This window comes from Leptonychotes weddellii, chromosome 1 (assembly GCF_054177405.1).
Source record: "Leptonychotes weddellii isolate Sample4059 chromosome 1, ASM5417740v2, whole genome shotgun sequence".
In the NCBI taxonomy this organism is placed as follows: domain Eukaryota; kingdom Metazoa; phylum Chordata; class Mammalia; order Carnivora; family Phocidae; genus Leptonychotes; species Leptonychotes weddellii.
In genome coordinates, this window is record NC_138369.1 from 38,420,827 (window position 1) to 38,444,610 (window position 23,784).

The following is a 23,784-nucleotide window of genomic DNA, read 5'->3' on the forward strand; positions in this document are numbered from 1 at the left end:
CTTTTACACATTAAGGAAATCCCCTTGATTCTTCCCAAACATTAAAGCTGCAGATGAAAAGGATCACCTCTGCAAAATGAGTGGAATTATTTCTCTGTCATTGTACCTGTCCTCATCCGTTCCTTGCTTTTACCTTTTCTTCTGAATCCCTCAGTCTTTTTTTCTGTAACTATGGGAAACCTAAAAGAGAGGTGAAATGGAGGATCCTATCATTTCTTAGTAAGTTAGATAATTCCAAACTTTATACTGGCACAGCTGAATCAGAGACCATGGAAAAGGATTAGAAATTGAATAGAAATAAATGTATTCGATCAATTAGAATAGTGGGAGATGGGATCAAGAATGTGTTGATAAGAAATAATTGATAAGTCTTTAGTTATAAAGTATGGACTTAGATTGTTAGGTTGTGTTACCATGGCCACAGTTGTGCATTTTGTAGGATATGGGAAAGTGGGAGAATATGACCTTCAAAGTAAACATGCCGTTAGGAAGGTGGGTATAATTTTAAGATTATTTTCTGTAGTTGCTTGCTACTGTCCTTTTTACATTGGTTCAGAATACAATAATACTGACATTTGATGTTACCTTCTGTGCACGAATTTATGATTAATTCAGATTGGTGTTGAAAGTGAATGATAAAGTAATTTGTGTTCACAAATTGATTATTCAGATTTTTTTCTTATCTAGACATAATAGACCATGGAAGTATTTTTCTGAATATTTAAAATTTTTCTGCAGTATGTTTTCAAAAAGATAATTTATTTGACTTTCCTGGTGATTAGGACTTTATCTCTGCCCTCCTTTTTTGGTTGGTGACTGCCTTAAAAAAAAAAAAAAAAAAGGTTTTTTGATAAGTGAAGTTGTATGCATAGAGAATTTGATCCTAGGCAGATGGTAGGGCACTGTGATACAAAATTTCCCCTAGCAGTAACTGGGAGAAGAGCCACAATTCAAGGCTGGTTAGAGATAGAACCAGCTTTAAATGAAGAAATTAATTGTGCACATAATGATGTATGAGAGCATCCTACATTAACAGAAAAACACTTATGTACATTTTAAAAGAACCTCAAAGACTTAGTTCCTTTGTTTATTCACAGGGGTGATGGGTGAATATGAGCCAAAAATAGAAGTACATTTCCCAGAAACAGTGCCGACTGCCAAAGGAACAACAGTGAAGCTGGAATGCTTTGCCTTAGGAAAGTAAGTTCTGGTTTCTCTTCCATCTTGTCCTCCCTTCAGCTGGGGCAGGTAGAGAATTTTATTTGCACTGTTTATAGCGATGGTTTCTGAGGTGACTGAAAAACAAAACAGGCCTTTCTTTTTGTAATTCTATGTATGCATCTTTGATTCTGCCCTCTCACCATGGAGAGGGGACATGTAATGGTGCAAGGGGGATTAGGCTGCCACAATTGATGTGGCCACAAAAGAGAAGAGAATGGGCAATTCTGAAAAAGTACTTTGTTCTATTATTGTGACCTGTAATGTGCATGCTGTCTAACCCAGAATGACAGGAAAACAATGGCCTTCATTTGAGGTACACTCAAGCTGACTATTTGGGAAAATATGGACTTTCCTTCTGGCCCTAGTTTACAGAGGATGCATCAAACTTTTCTTGAATTTCTTTTTAAATGACCAGTCTCTTCTCTCTACTTTGGATTTCCTTCTCTTCTGGCTAAAGATACGTAAGATCTTATATCTGAAAATTATTCACAACTTTATTATTAAGTCTGTGGAGTGATAAGCCTACTTGAGATCCCCTTAACATTTCCATAGAGTATCTCTCAGAGGGCCTAAAGAAAATGAAACACAGATCAGTTAAGATTTTCCCAGTAACCCTGAAAAAATGGTTTGGCACAAATGATACTATCATCTGAAATGAGAATTTTTAGATCATCTGTGGATTTTAATGATTGGTGTTATTCTCTACACCCAACCCCCTCTCTCCGGCTAGCCCACTGCTAATTCCTCATCCTCTCCCTGTGCCCAAATGTTGACTAAGGCAACAACACTAACTTGTGCTCGACCCCCATATTAGCATCTAATCTGTTTCTGTAAATTTTTTGCATTTCACAGCAACCATAGAAGAAAGATGTTCCTTTTTATCATTGGATTTTCAGCTCTAATAAAAGGATTCTTTTGGTTTCCATGTTTTTAAGTCAGGGCGGTGTAAGCTACAATACAATGATAAATTTTTGTATCCTGAAAACTTATCACATTAAATAAGCTATGACATATCTATAGAACTGAGCACTGTACAGACATTAAAAGTCAAGTTGTAAAGCAACATATGAGACAGAGAAAATACCCATGATTTATTGCTAAGAGACTAAAAGCAGATTGCTAAACAGTATAACATGGCCCCATTTTTTATTTTAAATATATACATTGGGAAACACAATCCAGGGAAAAGGTGAAAGCAGGTAGCTGGATAGGCCAGGTATAAATTTGGTAAACTATGCAAGGTGACACCTTGAAAAATCTTTTTTGGAAAAAGAGCAAAATTTACATCGTTCATACTTCAAAGGGGGTATGAATTAAACTCTATTCACAGTGCTTGAATGGCACTGGAATAAAAACAAAAGACCAAAATTGGGCTCCTCCAGTCTACACAGAAATGTTTGGGTATGCATATCCAGCTGCCAAAACACATCATCATTGCCCACTTACGAGCAGGAAGACTATATCTAAGTACAGTTATTTGTAAAGGCACATATTAAGTGTATATCTCATCAAATGTAAAGGCACCCGTAATGTACTTTTGATAGAGCCCTTTCTGCATTTTGAGTTAGTGTCTGTTGAATTAACTTAAATTGTTCTAAAACAAGTATAGTAGAATTGATGGCTTTAATTTTTTAAATACCATCTCAGGTTTTCCAGAGAAGATTAGCAAGTCTTTAGCCTAATTACTTCTCTGTGTGTGTTTTTGTGAAAAATAAATAAGTAAATAATTGTATCCCCTGGTAGGAAGTTGCAATCTTAAAAGCTGTGGTTAGCTTGCTAAACCATTGATTTGCAGACTCAATGATGCCCTCCTTGCAATTTAAGATGTGTTCTCACTGTTACGGCTGTAGGATGATAGATGCCTTGAGAGTACATAAAGACTCCACAGATGGCTTTTTCCCTTATCTTACTATTTTAAGTGAAATTTCCTCAAACCACTCTCCTAGTGAACTGCTGCTACAAGCTGGTAAGGTTCTATAGAGAATGTTCCAAGGGACAGAAAATGGAAGCTGCCAGTTTCTTCTTGCCTAACCCTTGACGTGACACAACATCACTTCTGTCTTATTTCAATAATGAAAGTAGTCAAACAACCCAGCAGGTTTAAGGCGGAGGAGGACCTGGACCTCGTATGGGAAGAATGAAAGAATTGCCGTCATCTTCAGTCTGACACATTTGTGCATGAACATTTTTATTTTCATATTTATGATTTAGGAAAAAACAGTTACACTAAAAAATATAACAAACATATAAAAATCTGATTTTATTTTAGTGATAATATCACATGTTTTTATTCAAGGTTAAGAAAGGTTATTTGATTCTAAGAAAAACACAATATATAGAATAGTAATACTAGAAATGTGGATATGGCTAAAATCATAATAGTGATATATGAATGAATGAAGTTTGGGAAATACTGTCTAAGGCAAGCTTATCTGTTCAGAACCAAAAAGGAAGGGGTTATGGGAAGCATAGGTTCAAATAAAAGATACAGTTTTCTCGAATTTGATGCACTTCTTTTTATTCTCGCTATCAGTCCGGTACCAACTATTATCTGGAGAAGAGCTGATGGAAAGCCTATAGCAAGGAAAGCCAGAAGACACAAGTCAAATGGAATTCTTGAAATCCCCAATTTTCAGCAGGAAGATGCTGGTTTATATGAATGTGTGGCTGAAAATTCAAGAGGGAAAAATGTAGCAAGAGGACAGTTGACTTTTTATGGTAAGTTTGCATTTGCAATTTATCATTTGTCATGCTACAGACCTTGGTATTAAAAGCATAAACTGGGAAGTTTGCATTCAGGCTTTTCAGGAAAGACTGTGTCAAATAGGACTGTGTAAAACCCTTGGTTTGCTGCTAAGTAGCGTTCCTGGGGTGATTCTGGGTGTGGAGAGTGAGGGTGGGGGGCAAAGATGTTGACAGAGCAGAGAGGAAGAAATCAGGCTGAGGTGTTTGGGAGATGGGTATTAGTAGGAATGCACTTGCAAAGGAAATGTTTTTCCTCTTTCCATCAAGCTGTAAACCTGACACCAGAGAGCTTTTGTGATTCCTTCTCCTGATGTATTTCTTTTTAAACTGTGTGCTTTTCTTCTTTTGAATTTTGATTTGGAGCTCATGTTAATTCTTTGTAATTGCTTCCATTTGATAGCAATTTAATGTGGTACCATGAACATTTAAAAATGCACACTCCCCAAATTTAGTTCTTATCAGAGTGGAGCGTGACAAATCTCTCTCACCCCAAAGACTTTTTATGTGCAGCTGCTCCTATTCCAATCAAATCATCGGCATTGATCCAAACATAATATAAATGTAAAACTGGTAGCACGTGGTCATCAATTTAGCCAATCTTGGAAACCCCTGTTAGGGTATCGATTTGAAATCCAAAAAGGGATTTCATTGGATAGGCATTTAGAAAGCAAATTGAGTTCTGCCAAATTGGAACATGTCTGAATCCCATCTTTCTGGGGTTTTGGAAATAACTATTGTAGATTGATAATTATTCAAAAATAGTTTAAATATACAACAGTGAATACTAAAATGCTGAGAGTAGCTCTTTAGAGGCAAGTTGTAGCAGAAGTTTTAAATGTTCTTTTTTTTGCAATAACAGATACCACAAGGTCTATTTATTTCACCAATTCTTCTCCCAAAGCATTTCGGTTTTAAGACATAGCCAAAGATTTTGTTCATTAGTCATAAAATCTTCTTTAGAAACATGATTGGAAACTGAGTGGAGATTTCGAGCATCAGCTAGCTTGCAGGGAGCTCCCCCGCATGACCCTCAGGATTTAGAACTCACATACTTGATATATCCAGGGTGGCAGGCAAGCACACATGGTTCTAGAAACTATTTCACGTGATGACCTACCTGGACAACAGTTTTTGAATGAACTTACACACTTCTTTAATCATTCGTCTTTCTTCAACAATTATAAAGAACTAATTCTACTCAAGTCAAATGATGGACTTGATATTTGATCTTGGCTCTTTCTTAAACTGTGGTAGTTGATACCATACTTGATTGGTTGAAAAGCAAAGGACTCCATAGTTCATTGACTGAAAAAACATAGAACCAAAAGTTACATATTTGTTTAGTGAAATAAAACTGATGTATTTTTCAAGTGTTTAGGGTACATTTTTCTCACGAGCGTAATAATGATTTCTTATATGTCAGGTAAGGACAACCTGAAATTATTCGGGTAAATGGCCAATTTTTTCTCTTTTTTATTAGCTGAATAGACTTTTCAATTTAGTTGTGATTGTTCCTAAGTGTTATTTCAGTTGCTCAACTAATTGAATAAAGTCATTTTCACTTTCGTGGTTTTCTTTTAAGTGAAGTATCTGTTTTTGTTATGAAAGTATGAAACGTTTTGTAACCAAGAGTTGGTGTAGTGCTTTCTAGTGGGTCAAAGTTTTCCTGCACTGGAAAAAGAATACTCCAGAGTCACTGTTCTAGAGAATCAAACTTGTCACTGGCCTTCAGCCTTGTGCAGTAAAATGGATTTTTTTCTTCAGGGATCCTGCCCTGGAGATGAAAATCAGGTTCTAACAGTGTTTCCCTTTTAAATGAAGTTATCTGCATCCATGCATGGGGGGAAAAGCGGAATGAAATTTGCCTGCTTTCTGAAGATAACTCAGCTTTTTTCTCAGTTGTCAACCACCCTTGGTATTAGAAAGCTTGTCAGATCAGTTGACTTTAATAGTGCTTGGCTGTTGCATCTATGTTTATTCTTTTGTTTTTCCTCAACTAGCATATCAGTGACACAGAAATCATCGAACTGTTTTCATTGTCACAGGAGAGATTAATTATACAAAAGTGCTTGGCTGTCATTTTTTTTCTTTCATTTTTTTGGTCTCTATTGGGTTTTCCCAATGCTGGGAGTTCCTAATATCCAGCTGTCTAGATCTCCAATTTAAATGAGTTACTATAATTAAAATCACTGTGTATATCACAAAAGGGGAGAAAATAGCCCCAGTCACATATCCGTGAACATTCTGTCTTTGTTGACAAGAGAATTTCTTACAACATTAAGATGTGCTATACTCAGGGATTATAAACCATGGGTTTGACTTTAGAAACTTGCTTCTCTTTTTATGGTTCCAATTGTTTATTCTGTTCATCAAGTCTCCACTTCAACAACCACAGGTGTGCTAACTTCTCATCTGGCTTAGCAAAATGGCCATTTTTCTCATCTTACACTGGAGCCATTTAACCTTCCTCCAGGGGCCTGCTGGACATGATTCTGTTGTTCCCATCATCCCTGTGTCAGAATGATGGGAGCCCCTATTTCTGGTAGGAGCGCTCCCACTATAGCTGTACCTTTCGGTTAGCATGTGCTATTCATGTTTGAGATGCGTGAAGAATTAAAACTCGTTCTAAAATAAAACATTTTACCCTACCCTGTCTTTCCAATTTATTTTTGCCGTGACTTATACTTGACCAGCGTGGTCTAGTTTCTGTTTTGTTGTTTTGTTGTCGTTGTTATTTTGAGTATAGTTGACACACAATGTTACATTAGTTTCAGGTATGGGATATAGTGGCTGGATAAGTTTATACATTATACAGTGTGGTCTAGTTTTAATCTGCTCTTTCAGACATTTTTCAGCATAAAACACTTTCTACAATACAGATCTGTAATTTTAAAGAGTAAAATACAATAAATCTTTGTTGTTCAAGGTAGACATTTTCCAAGGATTTTAATATATTATTAATTTGTTCAACAACTATTTTTTTCATTGCCTGTTGTATTGTGGAACATCCTGATCGGGTAGGGGCCAGCGGCACAGGCAGTGAAAGAATTCACCCAATTTATAACAAAGGAGATAGAAGTTTATTGAACACTGCTAGGGAACAGTGAGCAGGACAGCAAAAGAGATAATGGCTGCCATGAGGCGGTGGTGAAGGGCTATAGTTATAGGGTGGAGTGAGGGAGTATGGGAACATAAGGAATTTTCCCTTTTTTGGTAACCTTAGGAACTTTGCCCTGTTGTAATTGGTCAGTTAGGGCCTTTGACTATTTCAAGGTGGGTAGCTTAACAATCCTGTTTGCATTCAGCTCGGTGGTCACTCTGGGCCCTTTCACGTTGCTCAAGTTTGCATTGCTCAAGCCTGTTGCCTAAAGAGGTCTCTATAACTGTGGCAGGCAGTGTTAGGCAGTAGGGTTGCTGTACAAATCCCTGCCCTCAAGGAGCTTGTATTCTACTAGAAGTTGAAGACAATATACTATTAAGAAAACAAATGAACTAGAAAATTTCATATTGTGATAAGAATTATGAAGAAAATAATTAGGATGATATGACAGAAAATAAGGAGGAGGGGAGAGGCTTCCTAAGATAAGATAGTCAGGGAAGACTAGTCAGAGAATTGAACTCTGAGCTGAAAACTAAAGGGTGAGAAAGAGCCAGACTTTCAAGGGGAGTACATCCCAGTCAGAAGGTAAGAAATTGCAAAGGCCCTGAGACAGGAAATCACTTGACATGTTTGAGCTGCATCAAGAAAGCCAATATAACTAAATCATGGTGAGAAAAGGCAAAAAGTTTTGAAAAATTGGAGGGCGACTGATACCTTACAAGCCAGGCACAGAGTTTGGGTTTTATTTTGAGTATAATGGAGGATTTTAAGCAGGGAAATGACTCAATATGATTCATGTCTTTAGAGACCGCTCCGGTTGCTTTGTGGTGAATAGATTATGGGGAACCAAGAACAAAAGCAGGACAACCAGTCAGGGAGCCATCTAGGTGAGGTGTTGGTGGCTAGGACTTAAGGAAGGAAAATAAATGGAGAGACTTAACATATATTTTGAAGTTAGAGCCAATAAGACTTATTCTTATAAACTCAGTTTGTAGATGGAACTGCTTCCCAAAGAGATTCTATAGCCGATTTAAGTTTACATAGTAAGAAGCAGAGCTAGATTCCAAATGCCAGGCTTGTTCCTCCATGTTAGAGGTTCTTGAATTTCAGTGTGCATTAGAATAACGTGGAAAACTTATTAAAATACTGAATATTGGGCCCTAAGCAGCGGTCCTGATTCTGTAGGGCTGGGGTGGGACCTGAGAATTTGCATTTTTTAAAAGTTATGCTCAGTAATGCTGTCGCAGCTCGACTAGAGCCCATACTCTGAAAACCATTGCTCTGTGCTAAGCTGTTTGCAAGTGGCAGAGTGAAGCAGAGATTAAAGGTCATGCAAGCTAAGGTGTTCCTAGTTCTCCACAAAGCTCACAGCTTGCTGTCCCATCAAGTATTGTAGCCAGTCTACATAGACAGTAGAATGAGAGTGCTAAAGTAATTATCTTTGAGGAAGGGAAAGGAAAGTATAAAATGGATTTAATTCACTTGATAATTACTCATTTTTCCACCTCATTGTGTCTGTATAGTCACTTCCTTTCTTTCACAAATAGACCTATAGTATTATATAGTCATCATTTAGAAGAATGAAGTGTGAACTAAAAGAACCTGATATTTAATACCTTTTGTATTTCTCCTATAGGTAACAGGTGTTAAGAGAGTACAATCAAGAAAGACATGTATCATATGATCTCACTGATATGAGGAATTCTTAATCTCGGAAACAAACTGAGGGTTGCCGGAGGGGTAGGGGGTGGGAGGGATGGGGTGGCTGGGTGATAGACATTGGGGAGGGTATGTGCTATGGTGAGCGCTGTGAATTGTGTAAGACTGATGAATCACAGACCTGTACCTCTGAAACAAATAATACATTATATGTTAAAAAAAAAAAAAAAGAAGAAGATAACAGGAAGGGAAAAATGAAAGGGGGGAATCGGAGGGGGAGACGAACCATGAGAGACTATGGACTCTGAGAAACAAACTGAGGGTTCTAGAGGGGAGGGGGTGGGGGGATGGGTTAGCCTGGTGATGGGTATTAAAGAGGGCGTGTTCTGCATGGAGCACTGGGTGTTATACGCAAACAATGAATCATGGAACACTACATCAAAAACTAATGATGTAATGTATGGTGATTAACATAACATAATAAAATTTTTTAAAAATTTAAAAAAAGAGTACAATCATCATATTTCCATAAATAGAGGGTATAATATTTGAGCAGGTTATAATTCATAGACTCCTATCATGTTTGAACTGGAAGGAACTATTGGGTCCAACCCTTTGATTTTTATAAGCAAAGAAAATAAAGCTCAGAGACATAAAATAACTTACCCAAGATCATACAGTGAGTGAGAATCAGAGCTATAACCAGAACTGCTCTTTCTGTTATACTTCACGTTACTTTTCCTGCCAAGAAGACATTTTAATATAATAGGTAAGGGGGATATCCATTAATCATCCAGATACTTTTTCTGCATATTTCCACAACCAGCATAATAAAATGACAACATCCAGATGAACAGTTGACTTTCTCACTTCCTATTTTCTAAGATAATAACCTGATTATTGAGACCAAAAGAGCTCTTTTTATTTTCCTTTCCAAATTACATATTCGGTTGTATGTCTAGACCTTGTATGCTATAGTCCTTTGGATCAAATGGCAAAACTGTAGGCTTGATGACTCTGCAAATGATGTTTGAGTATCTCTAAGGTCATCAATGAGTGAATACAGAAGCATCATGCCTCACAGCATACTAATTTCTCCCTGGATATGCTACGTATATGTGATCACTAGATAATATTCAGCCCTACAAAGTGGCTCAAAAGACGTGGTGACCAAAAATGAACACAGCAGATAAGGTAATTTTGCAGTAGAGCAATAGTCTGCTTAATTGTCCTGGACAGAAATGATACGGAGACCCTCAATTTCCCTCAGTGTCACTTAAAATAAAGTCAACAATTTTTGTTTCCTTCTCTTTGTCTGGTAGTTCTAATAAAATGGCTTGCTGCAATTTTTCAAGAGAACATAGTGTAAATGATGGCCAGTGGGAAATGATACAGAAGTAGGGTCATAAGATCCTTACCCTAAAAGAAGCTTCAGATGAGGGAAGAAAAAGTCATATCAAGGACAACATATTGAAATACAATTCAATTCCCTCACTCTGTATTGCCACGGAAAGCAGAGGTGCTATTACAAATTTTATCCAGCAAGGAATACTGTTTAAATATACTTGTGGCAAGTTTTACATAAATGGATTCATTTATCTGCAAATTTCTGTGCTTGTCTAACGTAGGAGTTCTCACACTTTTGGTTTCAGACCCCTTTTCACCTTTAAAAATTATTAAATACTCCAAAGAATTTTTGCTTATGTGGGTTATATCTACCAATATATACCATATTAGAAACTAAAACTGAGAATTTAATTTATTAATTTCTTGATTTTAAAATGACCACGTTAACATAATTAACAAATTTTAAGAAACTGACTGTATTTTTCCCAAAAAAGTTGATGAGAAAAGGGACATTGCTTATGTGTTTTTGCAAATCTCTTTAATGTCTGACTTAACAGAAGAAAGCTGGACTCTTATATGTGCTTCTCTAGTCAATCTATCATGATGTATTGTTTTGGTTGAAGTATATGAAGAAAATCTGGTCTCATACAGATAGGTAGTTGGAAGAAAAGATCTCATGGGCTCTCTGAAAGAGACCTGGGGAGCCCTACTGGTTCTGAGACCACACTTTGAGAGATACAGGTCCAAAAGAATGCTCCCATCATCACTGATGGTAGGGTTGAACATATTTTGAGAGCCTGTAGATAGCGCATGGATGTTGGAGGCAAGCAGACCTGTGTGCCCATCCTAACTGAACCACTTTCTGAATTGAGACCTTAATATTCCTGGGTCTCATCTATAAAATGAGGATAATTCTATTTAGCCTACAGGTTATTATGAGGTTGAGAAATAACATGTATAAACATACTGATGAGATACTCCATAATTACATAGTGTCAATGCCTGGTAGTATTTTCCTCAGAAGGTAGATAGGGGAAGGACAAAGGGCGATAAGAGCAGATTCTGAGAGTTACTAGGTAGTGATTAAGTTGAAAATTAAAAGGAAATTAATCCATGTTAGGCTAGAGTAATAGCTTGGTTTTCTTGGGTAGAAATGGGCTTGGTGAACCAATGTGAGGCCTTACAAAAACAATACAAGTGATTGCACAAAATGGGCTGTTTGTGCCAAATGAACAGTATGTGTTCAGTAGGTCTACAATTGGAAGATCAGGAAGGCTTCGTGGAGGAGGTATTTCCTCAGACTAAAAACAGGTCAGGAATGAAGTGGAAGAGAATATTCCAAAAACACAAAGTGGTAAGAACAAAAGTTTGAGGAGGAACTGGCTTATTGGACTTGAGGACAAAGAAGACCCTTATTTGACAGGGGCTGTGCGTTCACTGGGCATAATTGGAGGGAAAGTAAGAGAACTTGGTAGAACCAGATGACAGAGTACTGTAAATATTAGCCTAAAAATGTAAAATGATGGTAATGTTCTTTTAGTATGTATAACATTTACAGCGTGCAAAGCACATTCACAAATCCTGTCCATTATCTCACACACAGATTATTTCCTACAGTCATATCTGTTGTATTTATTAGTGAATGCCTATTAATATTCCCAGTAGTCAGCTTTTATCTTTTGTGCAGAGTTTATCATTGTTACCTGTGAGAGAGTTGGCCTGATTGCTAGAGGCAAAAGTTCAGTATAGAGGTAAAGAGATCCTAAATAGGAGTGTCTGAGTGAACCACAAATTAACTGTGAACCCAGGAGAACCAAGAATTCAGTTGGTTCAAGATGCAATCTAAAGACTTAGCATATTAAAGTTAGAAGAGACTTCAGAGACTGTCAAGTCCAACCTTGCCTCAATTTAAATGAGAAAACAAGCTTTCAATCTGCAGGCTCCGAATCCAAGCTGCTTATTACAAAACAAGATTTAGATGGCTTCAGCATAGTATTTTTCAAAGTGCATGTGTTGTTTAATCATCAAGTTCCTTTTTTTTTTTACATGAAATTCTCAATATTTAAAACAAAGCAAAGCTTTTCTAGTTGAAGACAGTACCTCCCCAGAACCCTCAGAGCTTAGACTTGAATTTGAAAACCGCCATATTAGGCTGCTTGCCTGCTGTTGTGTGTAGATTGGATGAGAGCCTGAAGTCAGAGGATGGGAGATTATGAGGGCTGAAGGAAGATCAAATATGGACCCTACCTCAGAACACAATGCAAGTATTTCTGGTAAAGCTGGTCTTTCCATTCAATGACTTGTGCAAGTGGGAAGTCAGGGTTTAAAAGGAGACTGTAAGGATAAGTTGGAAGACTCTCTACAGTAAAGTTTCAAAATTAATAGTTCAAGTACCAGTTCTGGGAGCAATGGATTCAAGGCGAAGATTATGAGAATATCTCAGTGATTCTGTCAACAATCCAAATTTCCAGGCTGGAGATAAAGATTTGGGAAGCAACTATGTACATGGGTGGTAAATTGAAGCCAAGTAATTATTTTCAGGTTCATAAAACCCACTACCAACAAACTTCTGAAGCATTGTTAGCCAAACCTCTGCATTCCCTGGAGGTGATTCATCTTCTACAAGACTGTGTAAGAAACCAGAAATTATTTCAAATGACTACTGGGTCATCTTTGCAGTAGTAATTTAAATCCTTTTCTCCAGCATATCCTTTCTTTTACATTTTTAAATTTCTAAGTTCTAAGGCTCAGGATGGCATTCCTTCCTATTAGAAATTTCTGGTTTTGGAGAATCAGAGATCTGGTTACCTTTGAGAATTTTTTGGCCACTAAGTTGAAATTCTATCCATCTGCAATATAAATTCTTATCAGATATGATGCTTGCATGATTCCAGTGGCTGAAATACACAATGATTTAGGTCATTTCTGGCAGTTATTGCACAAAAGACTGAAATGAAAAAATTGTTCATCTATCCAAGAGACTAACAGTGTCACAGGTCAAATCCAAAGCAATCATTTAACCTTACATTTGAATTTGTAGCTTGAGAACAAGACTTGTTATGTTTTAGAGGGGATTACTCCATTTCAAACCTTGAAAGAACATGAATCACCAAAATAGATGATTTAATAAGTGGATGTGATTAATTCTGTTCAATATGTGGGATCTACATATATTACCCAAAAAGGCATATAAACATTCTTTCTGAAATAATAGTTCTATACCAACCTGTTCAGGCCTTGTTTAGAGTTATTATTTAGACATGGTGTTATAAAATGTAGTTGAATCTAGATACTAAGGAGTAAATACCATGGGCCCATATGCATTAGCCACCACCCATCCCACCTGCCCAGGGAAACCATGTTTTCTGTCATGCACTAAAATGGACCATTTGTTATTCAAGGACTTTGAACTAGGTGACCCAAAAAGATAAGGAGAGATAAAAACAATTTCCATCAGACACAGACTTCATACAAGAAACTCGGCACAGGACTTGATATAACAAACTCACCCACTTAGATCTGATTCATCCAGTCTAAGTGAGTGGCAGCAGAAGTCTTCACTGTGTGGGCTTTTGCCCTATAGATCTGCAACGGGCATGTTAAAAAGAAAGATGATCTCATTCTTTGCCATTTATATAAATGATATTCTTTTCCTAATCCTGGGTCCTTGTCCAGGTATTCACTTCAAAAGGAATATGTTTTTATCATTTCAGTTTTGGCTTCTATGAATTAATTTTACTTTAAAAACAAAGAAAGCACCTGATGATGTCTCACAACTCCTGAATTAGTTTGTGATTTCACCTTGGCCAGCACAAATAACTACCATTGAACATTCTTGTCAAGTACCTTAACCTCCATAACCCTGTTGGAAGAGACAAAATGAACCCATGAAAGTAATTAGTTAGAACTTTGCAAGGTCTTTTCATAATCCTCTCAAGACCCTCCCTTCCCTGCCCCATCTCCTTTTTTTGTGATGGCAAGTTTTTGCTTCCAGCTTTCTACATTTTTGAGAGAAAGCAATGAATAAGCCCAAGTGTTACAGGAAATCTATGACATTGAAATCTCAGTCTCTACAAGTGATTTTGATGTTTCCTTTTTGAGCTTCAATTTGACATTGCTTCATAAGTTACATTTGCCCTTCCATTTATTTTTCCCTCAGTCTCTTTGAAAAGTTTGGCTTAGTTGTTAATATTCCACATAGATTTCTGTAGCTTTTCTTGTTTGCTTTGTTTTCGTGGACTCTGTGGGGGGTAAATATTCAGCAGGTTGAATGTGAAATCAGGCACACAACTGCCATTAGCCCTATCAGGGTTACACATCAAATTCTCCAAGCAGAGAACAGAAAAGGTATCTACCTTTTGAGCTCCCTTTGCATTAGCAGCAGGAAGATATAGAACAATGGCAGACTTGCAGCTCTTTCAAGGATGAAGGTTATAACCTTCCATTCAAGTTAGTGCTTGTTGATGTTACAACTTTTTTTTGAAAATCAACCCTTTCAGCCTCCCCTCATATGCAGCAATGCATCATCCCCATCAGTAGAGAATTTGTAAAATTGTGCTTTGCTCCTTGAAAAACATGCAATTGCTTGAAGATGGAAAAAGGAGAAAGCAACATTTATTCAGCGACTTAGAGACCTCTGCTGGTTAAGTGACTTGTTGAGTGTTTTTCTAGTTTTGTTTATTAGTAAGTAGGTAAGATAGCTTAGCCTCAACACTAGTATTTTCCTTTTGAATTAAATTATAGATGATTTGAAGCCTCACTAAATGAAGATACTGAGGTCAAGTCAGCTAAGAGACATGTTAAGAATATTGAGTAGCATCTTCTAATTAAATACTGATAACAATTCTAACTATTAGGTTTATATTGGTAGGCATTACCCTATGGAAATGCCCTTTGAGAAGAAAACATTACATAATGATAGCCATGGTTCTCTTCTGCATGAACTTTGGGCTGAAGGTCTTCTACTTAAATACATTTGCCATTACAGTTAACAATAGCATGAATAGTGCTTTAGGCAAGGCTTGATATGTATGAAGACATGGAATGTGGAGCTAAGAGTGTCTTTATCTCTATTGAGAACAAGGAGAAAAAAGTGTGACTTCAACTGAAGCATGAGAAAGGTTGGTGGGAATGGTATAGGGCCGTGGGCAATGTGGGAGTTAAGTGCTGTCTTGAATTCCTGTTAGACTGTGGGCAAGACTTGATTTCCTAAGAAAGTTTTGGCAAAAATCAGGACTCATTCAGAGATTTGAGCTTTTGGAGCCATACTCTTGGGTATAACATTCTATCAATATGAAATAAGTCAATAATAAACAATGATATAGTCTAGAAGGAGAAAGAAGTCACACAATTATCTATATAATGTGTAGGAGTGAAGTGTATTAGGGACAAACTGAGCTGCTATAACAGAGAGACCCAAAAATACAGTGGCTTAAAAAAGTTTTTCTCCCACATATTTCCCCAAAAATCAGCTGGTGGGTGTGGGGCAGCTTTGCTCTACAAGGTCATTCAAAGTCCAAGACTGGTAAGTCAGCATTTTTATCCTACATAGCTTTTCTCTCTGAGCCCAAGGCTGTTACAGTTGTCACTTTTTTCCCAATCAGTGGTACGGGACAATGAGAGTCCAGGACAAGTATCTTTCAGTAAACTACCTGGAAGTTGCTCTCACTACTTTCACACTGGTACCTTTAGCTTGAAATTAGTCACATAGTTACCTCTAACTGCAAAGAAATCTGGGAAATGTAGTGTATATCTAAGAATGAGCCGAGCCAAAAATGGTGGGGCAATGTGGGGATATTTCTCCTACAAAAAGGAAAAAAAAAAAAAGAATAGATGATTCAGAGAGGGACAGTTAATTTGGCCATATGGCAATGCTAGTTTTATTTTCTGCCTTTCACAATTAAAAGACCAGCCACATGGGCTGCAAAAACAGGACATTCCAAGTTGGACATAGAGTGGGTTGTCTTTTAAAAGTACCCCCTGAACTCTTACCCAGTCTTGTAATCTGCAAAACATCTGGAAAAGTAATTTTATTTTAAGCCTACTTTTGTCCCTTGATTGCATGTGATAAAAATAGATTGAACATATACTGAATGTATATCTTTTCTTTGCTTTCTGAACTGCTATAGCTCAACCTAATTGGATTCAAAAAATAAATGATATACACGTGGCCATAGAAGAAAATGTCTTTTGGGAATGTAAAGCAAATGGAAGGCCCAAACCTACATACAGGTGGCTAAAAAATGGTGAACCTCTATTAACTCGGGTAAGCCAACTGATGATAATTGTGTGATACTATTGACTGTAATCTTTAATGTGGCCTCATTGTTATGGAAGGAGGAAAATGATGAGTTTTATTTCCAAAATAATATGCAACCAAATGTTATTAATAGTGGAAAAAATGGAAGTGAATGCAATTGATGCATAGAAACTGTACATAAATCCAGTTCTTCAGCCTTGTTCTTCTGTACAGAATCTTTGGTTTTCACAAATTAACATCTTTGGTTGTACAATTGGAAAGTTATGCAGAGAGTCTGGAACATGTAATTGTGCTAAGATACAAATTTGTATATGTTCTAGATAAGAGAGAATAAGACCTCTCAGCATACAAATTCTTATCTCAGTGTGGTTTTGTTATTCTCTTCTGTCTGTGGAGACTTCTGGACAAGTGATGTCCAATATGATCACCCTCAAAACACCCACTCTGCCTCCAAACATGTAGTAATGACATATCCAATTGTAAGATTCACATCTCTAATGCAACAGAAATAGAACAAAAACAAAAATGATCCCTGGGACTGGAGGCACCAGACTGTAGGCCTGAGAGCTCAGGTTTAAAAAAAAATACATCATCTCTGGAGACAGGATATAATATCCTTGCAGTAAAGGCTTAGGGTGTGGATCTTCCCCACCTGCTACCATCCAGTGAAAGAAGTAGCCGAACCTATTACCTGCCTGGCGTAATAGGACACTGTGGTGCAAGAGAGGTGGAAAGTCCTGGACTCTGACTCCCACTGGCTCTGGGATGAGAGCTGCAGTAATTGGAGTATCCTCACAGATCAGGACCTCCGAAAATCCATGAGTAGGTCTGTTTCTGGACTGTTGGCCCAGGGAATCAGGTTGAGGAGCCACAAAACTGCAAACGGGAATAAAGACAAAGAAAAATAACTCCTTTTCACTAATAAGCCTGCAAACCAATTTTCCAAAATATATGCAAAAATTTATTTTTTAGAAAGGTGACCAACCTATAGGATAGTCTAACAAAGCAATAGGGATGAGTCTGTTTAGGGTGCTGAAAGAGTTACATGAAGAAATCATGTCCATGAAAATACAGAAGATATTTTGAAGAGATAAGCAGATAGACTTTTTAAAAGAATAAAATGGAAATTTTAGAAATATATAACCACAGAAATAAAAACTCTATGCAGACTATTAAGGGGAAATGATAGGTTATAATAATATTTTTAAAGGATTTGGAAGGTGTGCTTCTCAAACATTTAGCAAGTGCTAACCTGTCTTGCCACCTCAAGCCTATTGCCTCATCTGACATTCACAAGTAAACTTACAGGTAAGCGTTATTGCTAAGCACAATTTACAGACAAGGAAACTGACTTGTTTGTAAAATGGGCAAAACAGAGCAGTTTGCCTAAGGTCACATCCATCCTTAGTAAGTAATGGAGCCAGGATCCAAATATTAAATGTCTGCCTGATTCAGAAATACCAAAGTTTGCCTGAAAAAGGTTTTCAGAACTGGTTATATGGAAAATAAGATCTTAAGGAAAAGGAATGTGGGGGAGGGGATATGGCATAAAGGGAAGAAAAGCTCAAATGCTCTTTGAAAATACTTCAGTAGTCACTCTCCATCTTTGAGAGTGTTTTCTAAAAACAGACTCTGAAGCAGAGCTTTGCGTTCAGGAGGTATGCTGGGAAAGCTCTCAGAGCCTAACCTGTGAAGCAGTCAGAGAAGACAGACTGGGCAGAGGGAGGTTAAACAGTGGTGCAGTTCCAGCAGAGTCCTTCAAGGGGGCGCTCTGGAGCAGAAAGTCCTTCAGCCATTCCCAAATTGAGGCAAAGGGAGGCCTGCCTTTGTACCCCTACACTGACCAGTCATTGAATTTGGGAAGTTCTTTCAGCCAAGAGAAGTTCCCAGAGAGAGAGACAGAGAGAGAGACCCAGCTGTGAGCACTTATCAAACTTAGCAGCTGAGAGAATAAGTACCTTGGTTCTGAAAGAGCATCTAGAAGGTACTATAAAATCTGCTATGAGAGAGGGGACATTGACATAATACAGGAATGCCCCTCTAAGGGAGCAGACCCTAACAAAGAGCTTGGAATGAAGCAAGGGGGAGGATGAGGAGGACCTTAGAATGAGGAACAATTGTGTCCAATTTAACTTTTTTTTTTTTTTTATTTTCCTACTGAACTCAAATGTTCACTGAAATTTGACATTTTCCTCAGGCCCCAAGTTGAGAGCCAGTTTTTCATACTCAGATTTCCTTCACTGCAGGCAGCCCAGTGAAAAGTGCCTGCTGTGAGCAATGGTGGGTCATCAGTGCACACAAAGCCAAAAGGGGACTGTCACCCTGTCACATACTCCTCTCCTGTCCCTGGAAGTGCTCCTGCTGGCTCCATGATTCTCCCAATTATAAAAGCCAAACTCAAACCCAGTGTAGGGTAGATAACAGGCATTTCCTCCCTATTATTTAATGTGAGGGAACATGGATACCTAGATTTGATCAAGCCTAATAAGGTGCCCGCCCAGCTAAATCACAACCCTAAGGCAAATAGAAACCCAGTACGTCTTTATTTTGTTTCTTTTAAATGGCACGTTCCTGGGGAGGAGGAGATCCTTTTTGGGATTTAGGAAAATTGATAATGCAAGTTATATATCCTCAGGCTGACAAATGAGAATGATCTTTTGCTTAATACACTAACTTTTCTTTCTTCCAATTGGCCACCAGAAGATGGTCCTAAGCTTAGATGAGGCCACTGACAGCAACAGAGTAAGGGAACCTTAAATTATTAATACCTACCCTTTTTTTTTAGTAAACCGCAACCAATATGAAATATTTGTTTCAGCTTCTCCAAGAAGATTATAATTCTATTAACCTCCAAAGTGTTGCCTGCTTATAATCTGAGTGTTTAAAACCCTAGACAGTAAATTTGGTTATATTCCCCACCCCGCTCCCCCAGTTCGCACAAAGCCTCAGAGGAAAAAAAGCCTCTTAAATTTCAAGTTCATCTATTTAGAGGGGATATTAATCTGTATGGTTTCACTATTGAATCAATGAGAACTCCAGAGAGTCCTACAATTTAAATTCCATTTACCAACTGATGTACAAGGTTGTTCCATTTAGCATCTAACCTGCCACAAATTTAGTTGACAGATGAATAGATCATGTTATGTAAATTGCTTATATGATGGCTATTTTCTTCTCATTAAGCCCCTTTGATATAGCATGTAGCAAAATTGCCGTAAGGTCCCCGTTGTAGAAGGTCACTGTTTTGTGTTCCTCTTTTCTTTCACAGGATAGAATTCAAATTGAGCAAGGAACTCTCAACATAACAATAGTGAACCTCTCAGATGCTGGCATGTATCAGTGTGTGGCAGAGAATAAACACGGAGTTATCTTTTCCAGCGCAGAGCTTAGTGTTATAGGTGAGTCTTTGTAGTGAAAAGAAAAAAAATTTTTAAGTCACTAAACTAACACGTGTTTTGCTAAGCATGTTGTTCAATCCCACCCCCAAGAAGGGGTAAAGAAATCTTTAGACCAAAGATACTGCTCAAGAAGAAAATAATGCATTCTACAAGTAATACAAGGAAACCACTTTCTAAATCAGCCCCTACTGATGCTTACAGTGGGTAACACAGTTCCCTGGGCACCCATTTTTATTCCTCTGTCGACCACTCTTCTAAATTGAGCGGTTTCTGAAATGCTGTGGAGTCTTGCTATCATGCTGATTTGGTGCAAACTTCAGCTTGGAAGGAAGACGAGTTGACTTGATTTGGAGAGGTTCCTCTGAACATCTGGCAGAGTGCATCTTGTTCTTGTGCATCTTGTTCTTCCGCATCTGAACTTTCCAGAGTACACAGAAATGGTCTGCCTCTCCAGCTTCCTCTTTCACCCTATGACCCTTTTTCCCCTGCTCTTCAGCTCTATTGACCTTTTTGTTCTGCATATTCACCATTCACCATCCTCTCTTCCTCCAGGAGCCACTAGAACATACTGTTCCTTCTTCTTGGAATGCTTTTCCTTCCCTTCTTCATTTCATCAGCTCCTTCTCTTTCTCCATCTCCAGGTTCCATTGCTGCTTCCTCAGGGAGTCACACCTGGCCCCATGCCTCGATCAACTTCACCTCTTAAAGATTTTTATATTGCCTTTTAATTATCCTTTATAACAGATGCCAGAGTTGTGTTTTACATTTGTTGATGTGATTTTTCTGTTCTTTTTTTTCTCCTATTGCACCTTAACTTCCCATGATGTCAAGGACCATATTTGCTTTAACTCATCATTTTAGTCTCAGGACTTAATACAAAAGTGAAACACATAATACGCACTCAATAAATATTGAATGAGTGTAGGAAGGAGTGAATGTGTTAAGTGATGGAAGAGTTAAGAGACTTTTTAAAAACGAATTATTTGCAGCGCCTACGTGGGTCAGTGGGTTAAGCGTCCAACTCTTGATTTCGGCTTAGGTCGTGATCTTGGAGTCGTGGGATGGAGCCCCAAGTCCGGCTCTGTGTTCAGCACGGAGTCTGCTTGAGATTCTCTCTCTTGCTCTCCCTCTGCCCCTCTCCCCGCTCTTGCACTCTCTGTCTCTCTAAAATAAATAAATATTTTTTCAAAATAAAAAACAAATTATGAGTTAAGTAAATAAATAATTGAAAGTATAATTTAAGTGAATTGACAAACCTATGGTCATAAAAAAAAAACGTCTAGGCTATCAGTTTGCTTGTGTCATATAAAAAAATCTTCACTCTGAATTCAGAATTTATCTAAAGTACCTAAGCAGTAGTTCTTAGGGAGAACATAATAAAAAGATTATGAATAAGAGAAAAGCAGCACACAAAGGGAGCTGATTCCATAAATCCAATGATTTTCCAGTTTAGAGTCTTGGCTTTTTCTTCTGCAAGGCACTTTTTGATGCCTAGCATGTAGAGCTTCTTCCCTGTGCAAATTAAAAAAGGAAGGGGCAGCTTCTATGACTGTTCTTCTCACCAAGTTCTTTAGCTTGAACCAACATCCCAAAAAAGACAAGACTATGTGAGAGTTTATGGCCCTACAGCCTATTTCAAAGAGGCAGAAGAACATTCTGTGCTCCTAGAATAATCATCACCCTGGCTTGGCCCTACTGTAAGCATGACCTTTTTGAAAGCCTAAGCACATACCTCTCACACTGTAAGTGTTGGGAACAATAATTCCAACTTTCTCTGGGACAAGTACAATGGTTTCACCCTGTCCAGGTTGGATCTGATTATTGGTTATTGTAACTGACTCTTTTGGAGCACAGTTCAGCTTGGTAGATTACTTAAGATTTTCTGCAAAAAGGAGTGTGTTCTCTATTAAACAGTATGTCAACTAGTTATAAGAAGAGCTAAAACTGAGGATGAATAGCCTAATGAATGGATCACATTGTCCTAAAACCCTCTAGGTGAGTGCTTGCCAATTTACAGCTCTGGGAACCCCATTATAATTTTAAACATTCTTAAAAAAAAAAAAAAGAAAAAGAAAAAAAGATTCAGTAGGTCCCTTTGTTAAAATAAGAAAATTTGATAGTAACAAATAACTGTAAATCATGGATATGATTATGGGGTAACGAGAGAGAATATCTAAAGTCCCAAAAGCAGAGCTAGAAGTGAGAAAGGCTATCAAATGATTTTTATCTAGGGCATCTACCCACAGCTGAAAATAACAGAGTATATATGAGATATGTGTAGATGTATGTATATACTCATACTTGCGGATAAAATGTAACAGCCTAAAACAACTCCTCCCACCCCTCCAGGAAAGGGACCCTTTTCCGGACCCTGTCCCCTCCCCCTACCTGGGGTTCAAGACCTGTGAGTTGGGAATCATTGCTCTGTCTTTTACAGAGTTTTATTTCAAATCATTTCCGACTGGAACTAATTCCAAATGAATTCTTGATCTGAGTCCTTTCTTAAGTGCCCTGAGGTCAGCAAGCCAGAGCAATGAAGATAAGAGGAAAATACCTGAGAAATTATTTAACCATTCTGATTTCAACCACGTTGAGTATGAGAACAATATGGCATGTCAGTAAATGATACAGGACAAACAGTGGTAAAAATAGTAAGGCTTCCAGGAATTCAGGAAAGAGAGTTTGGCTAATGGACTGGGCTGGTCAGCTGAGCCTTGAACAGTGATTTATATTTGGACAGACAGAAAAAAGGACCAGGAATATTCCAGATCAGAGTGAAATGGCCTTAACAAAGGCTCAAAGTTATACAACATTTGGACAGTTTCTTGCACGTAGAGAATCCTGAATGTTTTAAAATTTTTAATTCAAATATATAAAGTGTATTGGCAAAGTTTAAAATAGATTGGAAAAAATTAATTGAGAACCAATTTTAGAGAATCTTAAATAACAGGCTTAGAAGTTCCTTCTTTAATGTCCCATTTCACTTCCAAAAAAATCATATTAATATACTCTAAGTGAATTGAGGGACAGTTAAGTGTTGAACGAGTAAATCCCTGGAGTTCATTTTAAGTGAATGAGGGAGAAGACATTTCACTATTTAAAAATACATATAAATTAATATTGGTTCACTTGGGTAAGCTATGATTGTATTCTGCAAGTCACTTTGTTTCTTGAAGAATAGTAATAGTTTGACTCTTTGGGGTCAAATAATTGATTTGTTTTTACCTTTCTTAGAATCATGGTGAATTTGAATTGAATAAAGAAACACAATGAAAACAAGATACTTTATTATCAGGAAGGAAAAAATAATGTTGCTTCCAACTATTGATCAAATACCAGGATCCCCCAATGCTAGAGAGGAGATTCCCTTTCATGCTAGGTAATAACCCTAGAGTCATGAATAAGAGATGGTTAGGAAGCATATATTTAAGAGGCTTTTCCCTTGGTCTTGTTTTATGTGTTCTGTCTGAGTATTTAATGTGTATGTAACATATCTATATTTAATGGATTGAAACTGCTAAATAATTAACATAGGTGCTGGTTGATTTACTCACTGGATGGGAGAATAACATACTTTTACCTTGAGGTCAGTCTATTAGAGTAGGCCTGGTTTTGAGTATATCAAATAGAAATATCCTTGTTTGTGACTGACCTATCACCACTGATAGATGCCTCAAGGCATCTGTTCCCATACTTTTTCTCCTGTATTAACCCACGTCGTGGAAGAGGTTGAGTGTGATGTACTCCTATGGACATCCCTAGGGTGCTATACAATTCCCTGGGTGATACCATCATTCCATCCTTCTTTCCCACTCATGAAGGTGTGTTGGATTTAGGGTGAATAAAGTCTGATAATCATGGGGAACTTGGATCCTCTATAAAACCTAACTTTAAAAAAAAACTAAGTTAAGTGTCTTGTTGGTAAAAATTTAAATTTTCTACTGCAACATTTCTACTCATGTTTAGTATTGGTGTCCACTTAGATGATCATATTGGTGATGGGGACTGCTGGTTGAATCACCAACCTTGAGATTTTTCTGTGATGCTCCAATTAG

General features: G+C 37.6%; 1 protein-coding gene across 1 annotated transcript in view; it reads left to right on the top strand.

Annotated features, from left to right (window-relative positions):
• The window catches only part of LOC102734275 (contactin-4), an 805,863-nt gene that overhangs the window by 661,591 nt on the left and 120,488 nt on the right, over window positions 1-23,784 (top strand). The window contains exons 8-11 of the mRNA XM_081805865.1: window positions 1,098-1,200; window positions 3,755-3,939; window positions 16,201-16,337; window positions 19,600-19,729. Of these exons, the coding sequence (XP_081661991.1) occupies window positions 1,098-1,200; window positions 3,755-3,939; window positions 16,201-16,337; window positions 19,600-19,729 (555 nt within the window). The remainder of the gene's footprint in view (window positions 1-1,097; window positions 1,201-3,754; window positions 3,940-16,200; window positions 16,338-19,599; window positions 19,730-23,784) is intronic.